The sequence below is a fragment of the Gouania willdenowi genome, chromosome 2 (assembly GCF_900634775.1).
Source record: "Gouania willdenowi chromosome 2, fGouWil2.1, whole genome shotgun sequence".
In the NCBI taxonomy this organism is placed as follows: domain Eukaryota; kingdom Metazoa; phylum Chordata; class Actinopteri; order Blenniiformes; family Gobiesocidae; genus Gouania; species Gouania willdenowi.
Window position 1 is genome coordinate 5817771 of NC_041045.1, and position 15892 is coordinate 5833662.

The 15892-nt window shown below is 38.4% G+C and overlaps 1 protein-coding gene across 1 annotated transcript; it reads right to left on the minus strand.

The window, feature by feature from the left end:
• Nucleotides 1-1709: 1709 nt before the first annotated feature.
• Nucleotides 1710-14780, minus strand: LOC114477696 (zona pellucida sperm-binding protein 3-like). Its single transcript, XM_028470193.1, has 11 exons — nt 14355-14780; nt 14162-14264; nt 13175-13293; nt 12981-13099; nt 11418-11521; nt 9963-10140; nt 9028-9145; nt 7311-7402; nt 7130-7224; nt 6064-6183; nt 1710-1918 (listed from the first exon to the last, which is right to left on the minus strand). The coding sequence occupies exons 1-11, from the start codon at nt 14778-14780 to the stop codon at nt 1806-1808; spliced, it is 1587 nt and encodes a 528-aa protein (XP_028325994.1). The 3' UTR covers nt 1710-1805.
• Nucleotides 14781-15892: the final 1112 nt, after the last annotated feature.

The following is a 15892-nucleotide window of genomic DNA, read 5'->3' on the forward strand; positions in this document are numbered from 1 at the left end:
AAGTCGAAATGTGGAAAATAAAGTGTCAAAGTCAAGCTTGACGTTCATGATCATGATAAAAGTCAAAGGTTTGCTATTAAAGTCAAATCTAAACAGGAGGGCGTTTCACCAGTTGGCGGTAATTAAAGGTTTCATAAATAATGTTGTGGGACCATGTCACACATGTCTATGGGGTTTTTCCTGTTAAACGGGTGGCTGAGGGTTAGCATTGTGGCTAATCTGTAAATCATATGAGGCATATCAAAAGTAAAATTATTAACAGTAGTTGCCTATTATCCTGATGTAGCATGTTTGGTGCAGTTTCAGGATGTTCATTGGCCAGGAAAGTGATTTAAACAGCGAAAGATGATGAAATGAAAAAGCGTAAAAGGGACGAGTGAAACAAAAATGAATCTGGGAAATTCGGAAGCTGAAATTCCGAGCCCCTCAGAAGGATGTCAGCAGCTCGGCAATGGCGTGGAACAATATTCCCCCTCACGCTCCATCTGCAGCCATAATATCAGCACTGCTGCCAGACATGAGCGGAGCACTGCTGGACACACACCATTACGTCTGATTGTCCGTGTGTGGGAATAAAAGTGCACGGCCTGCAGGTCACACATCCTGTCGGGTGCTTGTTCGCGACTCGGTGCCAGCTTTGCTCGTGGACTCGTTTCTACGCCGCCATAACCGTTAGACATCTGTGGGCGGACGAGCATCTTCTGAGGCGGTAACAGGACATTAACACTGTTTACACGCTGTAAAACATGTGCCAAAATGGAAAAAAACAACCTCTATTTCATTTGGAATATTTTCAATATTTATGCATTGTTTTGCTGTCTTTCTCAGACTTTTTTTTGGGATAAATTTGAGATTTTGAAACCCTGACAACAAGAGCTCACAGCCTCTGTTTATACATCTGCTGAGGAGAAGTTAAAGTTGATTTTTACACTTGGATATTCTCTGGAAATCCAGTACATTGAAGTGATTTTAATCACTAATTACAAATATTGGTGGTATTAGTTAAATCCATATCCTGTAGGAGGAGCCAACAATTTTGTGGCCACACCTACTTCCCTAACACCAAATTTGGAGACGCAACCAATAAAAAATAGATGATTCCCAAGGGGCAGCTTTAATAGAACAAATCTTTTTTTTTACCAATGCATTACTAAATCAAATACACAAACATGATTCATTATTTTAACAATGCTTTCCACACAGAATACCAACTTATGCTTTCAGCCTTTCAAAATAAGAGCCTTGTTATCAACCGATAGCATAATCTGCTGTAAATAAATACATTTTTTTTTACACCTTAATTCTTCAGAGAAATTAATTTGCTATGTGAAGTTGTCATTATGAATAATTATTGTCCCAAGAGTTACAATTACACTATAATCTTACGCTAGCATTTATTTTTCTTCTTATTCTCTGTCATGTTGCTGCAAATATGAATTTCCTCACTGGGGATCAATAAAGGTGTATTCTATTCTACACTAATCCCTGAGATTAGTCTGATGTGATATACATATATAGGCTATTTATTTTATTAATCATGTACTGATGCCAGCGACTCGTATTAACAGTAGCAACCCCAGGAATAAGGTGGATGAAGACCAATATAGCTAATTATGTTGGATTCGAGACAGCAAGCAGTTTCCAACAGTGAAAAGAGGTGAGAATGGACCACAGATCCCAACAGAACCCACTGGTCCATAATTCCCAGTTTGTCCCACTGTTGTCCTCCACCCTGACACATAATAACCCAGACGTTCAGTGTTCTGCTCCATCACCGCGCCTCTGTGTGCGCACACTTGTCGATGTCATGCATCCTGCTGGTGCATCATTAGCTGTAGCTTTTTATTAGCCTCTGGTGAGCCGGGGACTGGAAGGGGGTCAGCATCACACCGGCAGTAAACCAGCACAGCCATCAGGCCTGCACACAGGAACAAACACCCCATTAAACCCAGGCCTTCACATATTACTGTAATAAAAGCCCCTGCTTCTGCCTTTATGGCCTTTTTAATTATGTCTATTCGTCTTCCCGGGCTTGTGAGCAACAGTTCATGATGAGTCCCATTTCATGAATACTACACTGCTGGTAAAAAGCTGGAGGGAGTGTGTTAAAGGGGGAAAAAGCCTGGAATCTAAAATATGACCATTGTTACCAAGATGGTGCTTATGTCTCTACCCCGAAGTGCAGCGTGTAAATTATGCTTTTTATTATTCCTTCCATTTTGGATGCAGATTATCATAAAGCTGGTGGTAACTGCGTGATAGTGCTGAGTAATAAATACTCTGGAGAACCAAGCAGTGGCTTTATTTGCCATTTGTCCCCTAAATATGAAATACACTGAGTAGCTTTGCAGAAGCACGACACTGGTTTAGTTTAAATCAGACATGGGCGACTGACCGTGGCCCCACGTACGACTACGTCTGCGTGGCAAATTCGCTAATTCACATAAACAATAAATAAACCTTGAACACCAAAATTTAAATTCACAAAATGACAGCGACAAAAATGACTAAACCAACAATACATTGACAAAATTACTCCAAAAAACAAAATAGGAATAAAAAAACACACCAAAATGACCAAAAAAAAAAAAAAAAAACAGTGACAAAAATGATATACATTTACACCATAGCTCCAAAAACACAAAATAGAAAAATCTAAATTCACAAAATGACTCAAAAAACACAAAGGCAAATAAAATGTGAATTCACAAAATTACCAAAAAATAAATAAAAACAAAAAAGCACTCCAAAAAACACAAAAGGAATTCAAAAAATATCCAAAAGGACTCAAACGAAACAAAAAATAAGGTAAAATCAAAAATAGACTAAATGACTCCAAACAAATTGACAAAATAAACAAAATGACTCTTAAAACACACCAAATAAACACAATATGCTTCCAAAAAACATTGCTTCAAATCCAAAAATTATACTATAATAAACTAAAATAATCCCTTGTTTTCAGTACTCATTCTTCCAAGTGCTGACATAAATTCTAAAAATGTGGCCCTTGGCTCAGAAAGGGACAACTTTTGTGTCCCTCACTGTGATAAAAGTTGCGTATCCATGTCTATTAATACTTAATCCTTTTCCTTAAAATGCCTTGCTTTTTGCCAGACCACAGTTGTAATAATGACCTGCCTTTTGTCTATTAAAATAGAACAAACAAGTTTTTCCTTTTATTTTGAAGGGTTTACGAGTCGGTGGGAATATTTTTGGCAAATACATTTGATAAATTTAATATTTTATTAATCTGCTCACAAAATAAATTGAGATTATTCAGGAATCTTATTCCAAGCAATGCACCAAACTTTATTGTGAAAGGGTTCTGATTGATGGAGCAATACACCGTACCTCATAGTGTACACGATAAACATTTTACAGCCAGACGCTGCAGGTTAAACCTCTTCAACCTCGGGGAGTCGTAACCCACGAAACATGTGATGGTCAAAGCTGGAATCTCAGGTGTTTTCTTTTTCTAACAAATGTTTTATTGAACTGAATTAGGTACAAACAAAGTAACCTCTAGCGCTGCTACACATTACAGCAAGCATGAACACAAAGAGCAAAGCTAAAGCTGCGCCTACGCCCCCCTGCAGGACCATGGATGAACCCAACCCTGAGGAGGAAACAAAAAAACAAACATGTTCAGCTCATACAGTTTAAGCTGTGTGACATCACTTGATCAAAGCCTTTTCTAACATTCCACACTACAAAATAAGTAATTGTCATTTTTGTTTGTTTTTTTTTATTAAAGAAAAAAAAAAGTAATACGTATGTATGATTCATGCTGATATCAGATCAATATCGGTATCGGTCGATACGCAAGGCTGCAATATCGGTATCATATCGTATCGGGACATCCCTAGAGCAAAATGCAAAAATCTAAATATTCAACAAATAAAGTGTGAATTTTCTTTTTTAAATTCTAAACTTAATACACATTAAACAACTCATATACGTATACCAAATAAATCAAATTAGACCACTCAATGATAAATAATAAATGAATCAATAATCTTGTACATAATTTGTATTGCTTTAAATCAGCAGTAAATGTCATCTTTATCTAACTACAATACCTGATCGTTTAATTTGTAAATGCAAAACATCTTCTAATTAAAAAACTACTGTTAGATGTAAAATTCCTTCCTAATCTCATAATGTGCATAAATATTTATCTCTTGATGAGCTAATGTCTGTACCCTGACAATCACAAATGTCATACATATCATAACAAAAGCAGACACATGGCCAAAGGAAGGAGAGACGAGATAACGACGAATGGATAAAATGATGATGTTCGTGTGTGTTTAATGAATCCGTGTGAAAGTCTGCATGTTTATGCTTCGTCCATACACTCTTTTCATTATATCCATGTCTTTTAAGTCTCTTTTTAAATAGTCTAGGCTGGAGTCCGGGACGCCGCCATCTTGGATTATGTCGTCACCAGCGTGTCATCGCCGCAAGTCGCGCAAGCGCAGAACGACCCGGAATGACTTAATGTGGAATTAAGCAAGGTAAGTGTTTACAAGAAAGAGTAATTATTTAATTCGGAATTTAAAAAAAAAAACCAGCCACCTAATTTGGAATTAAGTTTAATTCAAAATGAAATCAGCATTAGGAATCAAGTGTTTACAATGTCAGGTTAAAGAGGAATTCACTTTTATTCCGCTTTAAAAAGGAATTAAAGCTCCCATGTAAACGTGGCCAATGTCTGTGTTCCAATTTAAAGATAGAGTTTGCAATCCTGATCAGAAATGTTTGTTTGTGACACTGGGTGAAATGGTTCTTCCATCCTGAGAGTATTAATACATAATGTGATTCGTCCAGTGACTGTTTTAAAAAAGCAACTCATGACATCTTTAGCGGTTTTTTTGGTGTTAACAGCGACTATTACTCCTGTCATTGAGTAGCTGATGTGAAGCATTTGCATAGACAACCGACCCACATTTTCCAGGCCCGTCACTTGACTCTAAGCTAGTAAAAAAAAAAATATTTTTGCTATAAATATAAATACTGGAAACATTTGGTTTGAAATGAGTGTAGGCAGGCATACACTGTGCGATTTTTGGCCCAATTTGAGCCGATTTTCGACTTGTGCGTCTATTTTGTGGGATCGTGCAAGTCTCTGCTAGATCATGTGTCGTGTATCATACATGGGGTCACAAGAATTGATTAAGAACTCACGACGAGCTCCCGATCAGCAATCGTGTGGTCATAAGGAAATCAAACATGTCTGAAATCCAGTCCAGTCTAGCTCCTGGTCCATCACATTGCTGTCTTTTCTTGTTTAAAGCTCTTTTTGCTGAGATATGCGAGTGTCTCTCCATTTCCGGGTTCTTCTTCTTCTTCGTCTGTTTTAATGGCGACACTTCAGAGTTCTTCTTCTTCTTGTAATTTTTAAGTTGCATTTCTGGAAACAAGACCCCGACGTGTCGCGCATGAACGTACAGTGTGAGCAGTCAGATCGTGTGTTGGCCCGTATAGTGTGCACAGTGGTTATTTTCTTTTTAGGGCGAACAGATATGGGGTGTCGAATGTCAAAAACTACAACATTTAGCCGAATTTCCTCACATTTATCCTTCATTTGAGAAAGAAATTTGTGTAAAACTGCATTTTCTATCTCATTTTTAAAAATGTGTAAACATGACATATACATCTAAATGTAAATGTTAAATGTAAATCTAAATGTTACATTGGTTGCTAAGTGTAAAGCTAAATGTTTAAAAATTACGCAAAGCGGGCAGGTCAGTGGGGCAGATGTAAAACACCTTGGAAGGTGGGGTATGTGGAGTGTGGGTGGGGCCTAGTCGTCGACAGACGGTGACCTGCCCATTTTGTAAATGTTAAATGTAAATCTAAATGTTTGGAAATTATACATTTATTTTTCATGTTGACACAATTTTAACTATGATAAACTCGTCGTTTCACATGAATTTGTCTAAAATAAAATAAAAATATGAGCTTAAAGTAAGAAAAGTGAGCTAAATGTTCAAAATATGTCAGCTATGAAACAGTGACCAGGTTTTTACATTCTTCACCCCATAAGCAGAAGCTCACCGGGCTGAGCGACTTCACGTGCGTGAGGCAGAGAATGGATCTCTGGGAGGACCTCGGACACCTGGAGCCGCTCCTCCAGCAGGATGGGACCCAGAGCAGCCGTCCCCTCCCACTCCAGAGCTGCAAGTGCAGGCAGAGTTTAAAGCTTTAGTGTAGTCAGCCAGCCGGGGCCCCTGCTCCTCACTCCACTGACGTGTTGTACAATTAAAAGGGATTAGCTAAGAACCAATCCACCACGCAAGCAAGAGCAGCCATGTTTAAGCACGGGTGGAAGATCCACTCGTCTCCTGGGCCCGGTTTTTCAAAAGTAATCTGTATGAATTCAATCTTGAAAATGGGTTTTTCAAAAGGAAAAACAGAATCGGATTAGATCACATAACAAGTCAAACCTTTAGTTTGAGTTTTTCAGAACTTTTTAGTCAGATTGGGATCAGTTTCATCCCAGAAGGGTGGATTCAGAGAGGATTTAAGCCCCAAAACGTATTAAAACTTTAAAAATTTATCAAATACTATATATCCACTTCATTCATAACAGTATAGGCCTCCAGCAAAGTAGAAAGAGTTTGACCTCATAATATAAACCCCCAAACAGCTGTCAATATTGACCAGAAACTATATATTTAATTCCGTCACTAATTAATGTATATTCATCACAATCACAAACATTGATCGCTTGTTTTTAGATTATTCTTTAGTGATAAAACAGGATAATAAAGCAATGTATCACTGTTTTTTGTTTTTTTTCTTAAATCCAAATCAGAAATAGTTTCCAACTATATTCCTTGTTGCACATCCTATTTGCTGGTTTAGGTTCTGGCAGAATACAGGATGTTGGTCAGGGTCTCCAAAGGCTTGACGTGCCTGTCAAACACAGATGAGTTCTGGTTATCCAAAGGATTACCAAATCCAGAGCAATTTTATCCAGATTAAACTTTCTGAAAAACCGGGCCCTGGTTTGTAACCAATTCCATTTCCCTCCTCAAATACACAGGGATTCATCTTAACTGGGACTTTGCACAATCAAATGTCCGATTTCTCCATGTGGTGGGTCAGGTGTTCAGACTACCATCGTCTGAAGCGAGGCTTCTCTTCCGTCTCTGCTCGGAGCAACTGGTCTCACAGCAGCTACACACCCTGTTGTCTCCATCTGATGCCACCCACCTACGCAGAAAAGAAGAACACACACTTGGTTGAAGAATGCTTTATTTAATAAAAACTACCCATAAAGGGCTGAGAAATGTACAAACCGTTTAGCTTCAGTCATGTAGGAACAGGCTTTGCGTTGTGGACCAATGGGAACAGAAGCCAGGGTCGCCTTCAGATGACACGTGATGTAGAACTACGAGTAGGTCGACAGACGTTTAAAGTGTTAAATCACTTTTTTTTTTAATCTAGAGATGTGCACATGAAGATTAAAAATAAATAAATAAAAAAATCAAACAAAACAGTTTTGATCGTAGCGCGTGCGTTAGCGCCGATAATCCCAGTAGCGATCCTTCTCCAAGGCTGAAATGTCACATGATCAAACTGACCCAATGCTGCGTTCCAAACAACTCAGAACTTTCTCATTTCCTACTTGAAAAAGTGACTTTGAACGCCACCTGAAGTCGGAGTGCCTAATCAGTAACTTTGTTTCTAATATTGAGACATTTCCATGTACTGCCGGTGAACTCACAGATCGGAATTTTAAACTCGGAAATGCCGAATTCCAAATTGCCTTGAACGCAGCATTACGTGTCCCTCACTTCTTGATTGGCTATATTCTGTTTCACGTCAAAAATCACGGGGTCGTGAGTCGTCAATATTTACCGTCTATTTTAGTCAAGCGTGCGTTGTAGTACAAGTTTGCGCCACAAGAGGGTGTAAGACCTGTAATCAACTCTTAATGACACTAAGGGCCCGATTTACACTGAATTGGGTGCAAACACTGATTGCAGGTGTTTGATCGCCTGTTGCAAGTGATTTATTAAGCTTGAGACTAAAAAGCCTTTTTAAAACGATGGTTTTTTGCGCTTTTTGGTGTTCAACATGGAGAAAGTTAAGCCTACGTCCCCATCAATAACTGCAGCCATCTGTGGGTCAAGCTGTGACAGTTAACACCTGCGCGTTAAACATGATGCATAAATACTCAAACTGCTCCATCTTTTGTCACGTCCATCAGACTGCATATCCTACGGCTGACACGGGCAACTGGCGGCCAGGGGGCCGCAAAAAATGAGACTAAAGGCAACATGTGGCCCCCAAATCCCAAAAACATTGTAATTGAAGAAGTTGGAAGGAATATAAAGCCCAATGTAATACACAAAACAACTTCCAAGACGACTGCAAAACGCACAAAAACATTCAAAACGTACACAAAATGACAAGACAGACACAGCAACAACTTAAATAAAATGACTACAAAAATAACACATTACATAATAGCTCAAAAAGCCAACAAAATTACCCATATGGACAGGAAAATAAAGAAATTGACCACAAAAATGCACAATCAAAATGCAGAAAATAACATAGCATTGACAAAAAAAAAAAAAAAAAAAAAAAAAATTACTAATCCTCGATGCACACGTTTAGGTACTCAGGCCCTTTGTGGCTGTTTTAGTATTTTATAGTTTGACTCTTAACGATAATTTGATGTAAAGTGTTAGGCTACATTCTGATAATCAGCAGTGGTGCGTTTTTATGCGTTGGCAACAGCATGAACTCATTTCCTGTTGCTACGTCCAGTCCCAAAACAACACCCAATAACGTACACACTTTATGCCAACTTGGAACGTTAGAAAGCATCAGTAGCCAAGTGGAAAAAGTACAAAGCAACACCTTAACTTTCTCAAAACATCCACAGACAACAACAACAAAAAAAAAAAAACGATGTTCGACTTGAAGAAACTCAGGTGTCGACGTACATGTAGCGTGATCAAAGGTTTTAGGAACGTATAAACATGTCACCCCAGCTGTACTTACCGACTTTGCATCATCGTGGAAGAACCTGAAGGCTTTCAGCTGGAAATGAAGTTTATCCTCCTGGCTCCTCTGCATGAAGTAAGACTTGGCACCCGTCAGCTTAGCATCAGTAAAACACCTCATCATGGCAAAAACACACGCGAGACGCATTTAAAAGCTTAAAAGAGCCAAATTTAGGCCAAAACGCCACCGTACAATAACTGTGTGTTCTGGTCATGGAAGGACATTAAAACAACAAAGAATGACATTCAAATACTAAGACTGAAATTAAAGGGCTTTTTTCAAAAATTTGGGCCGAGAAAGGGTTAAATAAAACTTAAAAAAAAAAAAAATTTGATTTAAATGTTCTGTTTCTAAAATCAATAAATTAAATGTTAGGAATCAGTGTATGTCCATTCAGAAAAGGATAATATGGAAGAAAAAAGGTTGAAAATAAAAGGCATTTTTCTTTATCATGGTTGGTCGAGAAGGGATGAATTATATAACCTGAAAAAACAGGATAATTTTCAGTAATATTTAAAAAAAAAAAAAAAGAAAAAAAAAAAAAAAGAAAAACACTCCAAAAACAACAAACTTATTCATGTCCATCAATTTATGTTACAATCAGCACAGCACAGTCCTTAAATGGACTCATATTTGAAATGTCAACTTCCTGTCTCACAATTTAAAAAAAAAAAAAAAAAATGAAATTAAAAAAATGGGCTCTCTCTCTCCTAATGTTTAATTTTCTGTTTTAAAAAAAACAGAAAATATATGGTTTCTGTATTTTTTTTCCCTCTCTTCTCAAAAAAAATGCTTTGGATTCCAATTTAATTGAATTATTAAATGAAATGTAATAATTTTTGGGTTTTTTTTTTTTCATCCATTAATCAAATTTTCACTCTCGTCGGCCCCTCGGCTATGACGCGTTTCCGTCCTTTTCGTTAACTTCTCACCCATAATCGCTGATGAAGGAGTATTTAGGGTCTGACGCAGGATCGGGGCTCACGGTGGTCACACAGCTGTCCACGTAGACGCTCAGAGGAACGTGGTGACCCTGTAGCACCGAGGCCTCGATGTGCATCACCTCACTCAGAAAGTGAACATTGGAGGGTCTCTGAATCTGCCAGTCGTCTAATGAGACACAGAGGGACAGGCAAGCAGACGACGTGAGGTCAGGCCAGAGAAATAAGCACAATGAGAGACAACTATTCAAAATGACTTCAATATAATGGGAGAATACACTACACAAGCACAAAATGACACAAAACTAACAAACAATGATGGGAAAATACACAAAAAAGGAATATAACACCCAATATATTACACAAAACGACTTAAATGGACAAAAAAAATTCCAAAAATACACAGCAACCACTTAAAATAATATGCCTCAAAAAGTCAGATAAACAGTCAACAACATTGCACATAATGACGGGAAAATATAGAAATTGACCCCAAAAACGCACAACAAAAATGCAAAAAAAATGACTTATACGCAAAATAACTAAAAACAGGCAAATGACAAAAAAAAAAAAAAAAAAAAAAAAAAAAAAAATGCACAAGACAAGAATATATAATTAAACCAAATATACGTACTCAAAATGACAAAAAAACACCGCAAATATACACAAAATGACAACACACGACACAAAATGAGGGAATACACCAAAGAAGCACAACATAATATTTGTTTTGTGTCATTATATAGTCATTTTATGACTAAACACACGCAAAACAATAACAGAAAATTCACAAGAGAATACACTAAAACACAAAATCAGAGAATATACATATGCAAAAATTACTCCACAATATAGGCAAAATGACTTCAAAAACACACAATGACAATAAAAATCCAGAAAAAAAATGCACAAAATGAAAAAAAAAAAAAAAAAAAAAAAAACACTAAACAAGCACAACATAACACAAAAAGACACTAAAGCACACAAAACTCCAACAGAAAATTACAAAACAAAAATGCACAGACTTCACGATGAATGAGACGCCCAAATTTGATAACAACCCTTGCATTTCCAACTTTATACACATCTCAGGTGATGCCGTGAGACCAACTTATTTCATTCCAAAGCTCCGTGTGTGGCTTTAAAATGATTACAAAGTGCAACAGGCGGCGTATCGATGGGCGTGAGTCGTGACCCTGTTGGGTGAGCGGCAGCTTACAATGCGTGTCATTTCAGCTCATCATCATGCACCAAAGGTTTATCAAGTCCCTGTTTAGCATTTTTAACAGCAAAAGCCAGGAGTGATTGCAATTACACCCACCACGGGGGAAATTAGCCGCCCCGCCTGCTGCAAATCAAGGTTTTCTTTGTTATTTTTTCTTTCTTTGCACTTCACATTGTCAGCGTTAAGTTTGCCATTTAGTTTCCACTCCGACTTGGCCCCACCTGTCATGAAACGCAGGGAGAAGCGCAGTCGCTGATTGGCTGCGATGTCGGAGACAAACTGGTTCCAGGTGGGCGCCATGCCGCTGCTGCTCACCTGGTGCCGCCTGTCAACACAGGAGGGGAGAGAACAAGATGTCAGTCAGCGACTCAAAGTGGGTCACAGCTACAAGTATTCACAGATTCAATCCTCCCATTAAAACGCCAATTTAAAACCGTGCTTTTTATCACAACAGGGGGTTAAAGAAGGTGAACTGATGAACAACTCCTAATTAGAAATGTGGATCCTCCAGTTTTTACAAACTAAACGCATTTTTTGCTATATTAATTTTATTAACTTTAAAAATGGGACTACTTTACCGTTTTAAAACCTGTATTCCACCGTCACATGTTTGATGATGTCACACTGCCTGTAAACATCCCATTATTTTCTATTGGAGAGAAACGTTCAGCCTGATTTTTAGATCATTTAGCAGCTTTTTCAGTCAAAAGGCCAATTTGTTGCTCTAAATAATCAGGAAAAGTTCAATAATTTGATATAAACCCAGAGGATAAAAACAGTTAAAAAATAATCTTTGACCACAGGGGGCGACAGTTTCCTAGTAGACAATGAAGCAGAGAAGAAGAGCTCTCCCAAGCGGCCTTTATTCTTCCTGCACGAGACTATTTACTTTTTATGCCTCAATTAATAAAACAAAGATAATTTGAAAAAAACAAAAAAAAAAGACATAAGGTTGAAATCACTTCTTGAAAGTTTGTTTCCATCTACAAACAAGTTTGGTGCATTGCATTGTGGGATGTGGAGTCCCATGGACGCAGGACTCCACATCCCACAATTTAATGTTTGTAAACTTTTTCCTGCCTTGGTGAACAAATATTTAATCAAACAAACTTTATTTACTTAACACCAAAGGTTTAGAGACTAATGCACACAGAAGTAAATGAATAAAATAAAAACAAGAAAGAATCAGAGAGAAAAAATAAATACATTCAAAACAAGCAGAAATGGTAGGAATTTATAAAGTATCAAAATGTACATAAAAATAATAAATTATTTAACATTAAACAATTCAAAGAAAAAATAAAATTATTGAGCACTATATAAAAGCTAGTTTGTGTTTAAAAAAAACACATTAAATAATAAATATACCAAGTTATATGTGCTATCATGGAAAGCACACACAGAGCTGCCTGAATTAAACGTACAAATCAAATACATTTCTGTTTTTAACACTAGTATTTGTCCCATCATTAAAAAAAGAAAAAACAAAAACAACATCAATACATCGACAAAATCTACCGGAAACAACCCGGAGGTCACACAGCTTCATCTGCTCATTGATAGTAACGCGGCTCGGCTCAGCAGGGGTTGCTGTGATTGGTTCCCTCCTGTGCAAACGCAGCATGCGACCAATCAGAAACAACAGCTTACCTGTGACGCCTGGTAGAAAAATCTTGACTACAAGCTCAGTTAAAGTGTCTAAAAATAAGACGACTCAACCAGTAGAGCTCCATAAGATATCAACTTTGGTATTATTATTAATAATAATGACTGTCTTTTCCTACCTTGGGTATAAGCATTGAATTTCCACCTGTGAAGGGTTGGTTTTCAATATAAAGGTGTTGCTGATGGGTGCTGGAGTGTACTTGAGGGTGAATGTATAGACGAGTTCCTGATCAGTCATCTGAAGGAAGCAAAAAAAAAAAAAAAAAAAACATTTAGGAGGGCTTTAAACGTGCATGAGCTCACGTGCACGGACCTTCAAAGTGCTGCCACACCCGTGGACCTCGGCGTGGAAGTGGAGGACGAGGCCAGAGTCGTCCACCGCAGAGCAGCCTCCCAAGGTCACGTCAGTGGGTCGCACCAGCTGACCATTCCCTGGGAGCAGAGCGCAGCATTAACCTGAGGCTGTTCAGTGACACTCAGAGCCACAGGCAGAATAAAAGCTGTTCTTAGACTCTGCACTCAGTGCCAAGAAATGAGAGGAAACACCATTGATTGACATTTAAAAGGGAGATCAGCTCAGTTTCACAATCCTGGACAAAACACACTAAATTAGAGAATACAAAGGGACAACATGAAACATGTCAATACAAAATGACAGAAAGTTACAAAATGACAACGACAATATACTGTACATACACAAATATGACTCCAAAAAGATTCATGACATACAACAACAAAAGTGCAAAAAAATTAGAAAATGCACAAAACAAGCACAACCTAACACACAAAATGACACTAAAACACAAAACAAGAAAAATTACCCAAAGACCCACCAAAAACAAAAACAAAAATACACAAAATGATTCATAATTCACAAGAAAAATACTGAAGAATGTACAAAAGGGAAAAAAATACAGCACACAAGCACAACATAAACTCAAAATGACACTAAAACAATACACAAAACTCCAACGTAAAACCCAAGAAAAATTTACCAAAAAAAAAAAACACACAAAAATGACTCCAAAAAAAAAACAAACTCACAAAAACACAATGACAAAACCATACTTAAGCGTAACACAAAAACACACAAAACTCCAACATAAAACCCAAGAAAAATTGACTAAAATCACAGAAAATTACAAAACGAAAACACTCAAGACAAGATTAAAAATGACTCCCAAAACGTACATAATGAGAAAAAACAAAATGACACCAAAACACACGTCACTGAAGTTACTTTTTGGCCTGATTGGTCTGCATTAGAATAAGCCCCGCCCCTCAGCAGAAAACCCTTTACCTAAAAAGTTTCTATCGACCTCTACGATGACTTTCCGTTCACCGCAGTGCACAGAGACACTTTTAGCCGACACCGGCACCCGCTGCTCAAACTTCACCTGCACCTGCAACACAAGTGCAGACACACACACACTCACACTCATTTACACTGAATTTAAAGAGATATTATGGAATCATCTGATTTTCCAAACCACCTTCGTTCCCTGAGGAAGGGGCGGGTTCAAATCTGGTCCCGGGTGCAACAAACGTTCCTCTTTCCGCTCCAGCTGCTCCGAGGTCAGCCTGGTGGCCTCCAAACTCCTGGGGTCCATCAACACACTGTGGGTTAGGGTCTGCTGCAGCACGTGAGGAGGCAGAGGCAGCTCCGGCCTGTGAGATCCTCCTCCTGGGCCCCTGAGCTGGTAGCTCCTGAGCCGGTAGCTGAGCGGGGACACGCGTGGCCGGCCTGGCGTGGACGTCTCCGACTGATGACCTCGGGCCTGCTGTGGGCTTGTTGTGACTTGCTCTGCAGGGGTTTGGTTCACGGGCTCATTGGTGGTGATGTTCACAGAGGAGGAGAGGAGAGTTCCACCTGAGAAGAGAAACACAAACCCCAAGAAAACAGCTTCCCTGCACCCCATGACAAAGGTTTATTAGAGAGCACGGCCAACGCTGCTCATGGACCAAGATGAAGGAATGAAAACCTGCTGCTGTAGCTCCGCCCCCTACTAATCACCTGATTGATCTCCAGCCTGTGGAGAGAGGCTTGATTTTCAATGAGAAACAAAAAAAAAATGCACAAAAAGCTACATTTTTCTGCTAAATCTCCTTCTGCCATGACGTTAATGAGGAAAGACTTTAATAAACAGAAGCAGTTTGACCCCCCCAACAGTGAACAGGTTTCACTGGTCCCAGTGGGCCAATCCGTCAACACTCAGAGGGAGTTAGAAACACACCGGCTGATGGTGTGAATGTCAAAGCCAGGCACAGTTCAACAGAGTGGCTCGTATACCGTAGATTTATGATCGTCAGCAATGTCACCACCACCCACGGGTGCAGGGGTGTGTGTGTGTGTGTGTGTGTGTGATATGTAACAGGAAGAAAGGGGCGTGGCCTACATCTGTGCCAAGAGAGTAGTGAGAAAACACTTGATTCATATTTCACCTGCTATCAATCAGGATTTCACACAATGGGACAATATATCATCCATCATCCATCCATCCATCCATCCGTCCTTCAATCCATCCAATCATTCACATTTCTGTATGATTTCATCATTTCTCACTTTTCATTTTTCATTTTCATCCATCTTTCTAACGTGCTATTAAATAATGTATGTGTCAAACTCAAGGCCCGTGGGCCAAATCTGGCCCATCCAAGTCCCTAATCTGGGCCATACCTCTACTCTTGATTTGACTCCTGATTTTACACATTCAGTTTAGTATATCTGTAAATAAATACAATTATTATTATTATTATTATTATTATTGTTATTATTATTATTATTATTATTATTATTATTATTGTTGTTGTTATTATTATTATCTAGTTTTTTCCCTTCTATTGATTAAATGCAGAACCATAAGAAAACCCAATCTCCTCATTTTATTTTTTATAAATGTGACTAGCTTTTTGTCCATTTTTCTAACAATTAGGGCAGGATGTTTTCAACCTTGGGGTCGTGACCCCATGTTGGGTCGCATGAAATTTGAATGGGGTCACATGGAATGTATTAAAAAAAAACAATAATTAC

What these genes read in the sequence shown, in the direction of transcription:
- LOC114477696 (XM_028470193.1), bottom strand. Translation starts at nt 14,780, where the DNA reads ATGGGGTGCAGGGAAGCTGTTTTCTTGGGGTTTGTGTTTCTCTTCTCA. An exon ending in TCCTTCATCAGCGATTATGG is followed by an intron (nt 9,146 to 9,962) that starts GTGAGAAGTTAA and finishes TGCCATGATGAG; the next exon opens with GTGTTTTACTGATGCTAAGC. An exon ending in AAGCCTCGCTTCAGACGATG is followed by an intron (nt 6,184 to 7,129) that starts GTAGTCTGAACA and finishes CTGCACTTGCAG; the next exon opens with CTCTGGAGTGGGAGGGGACG.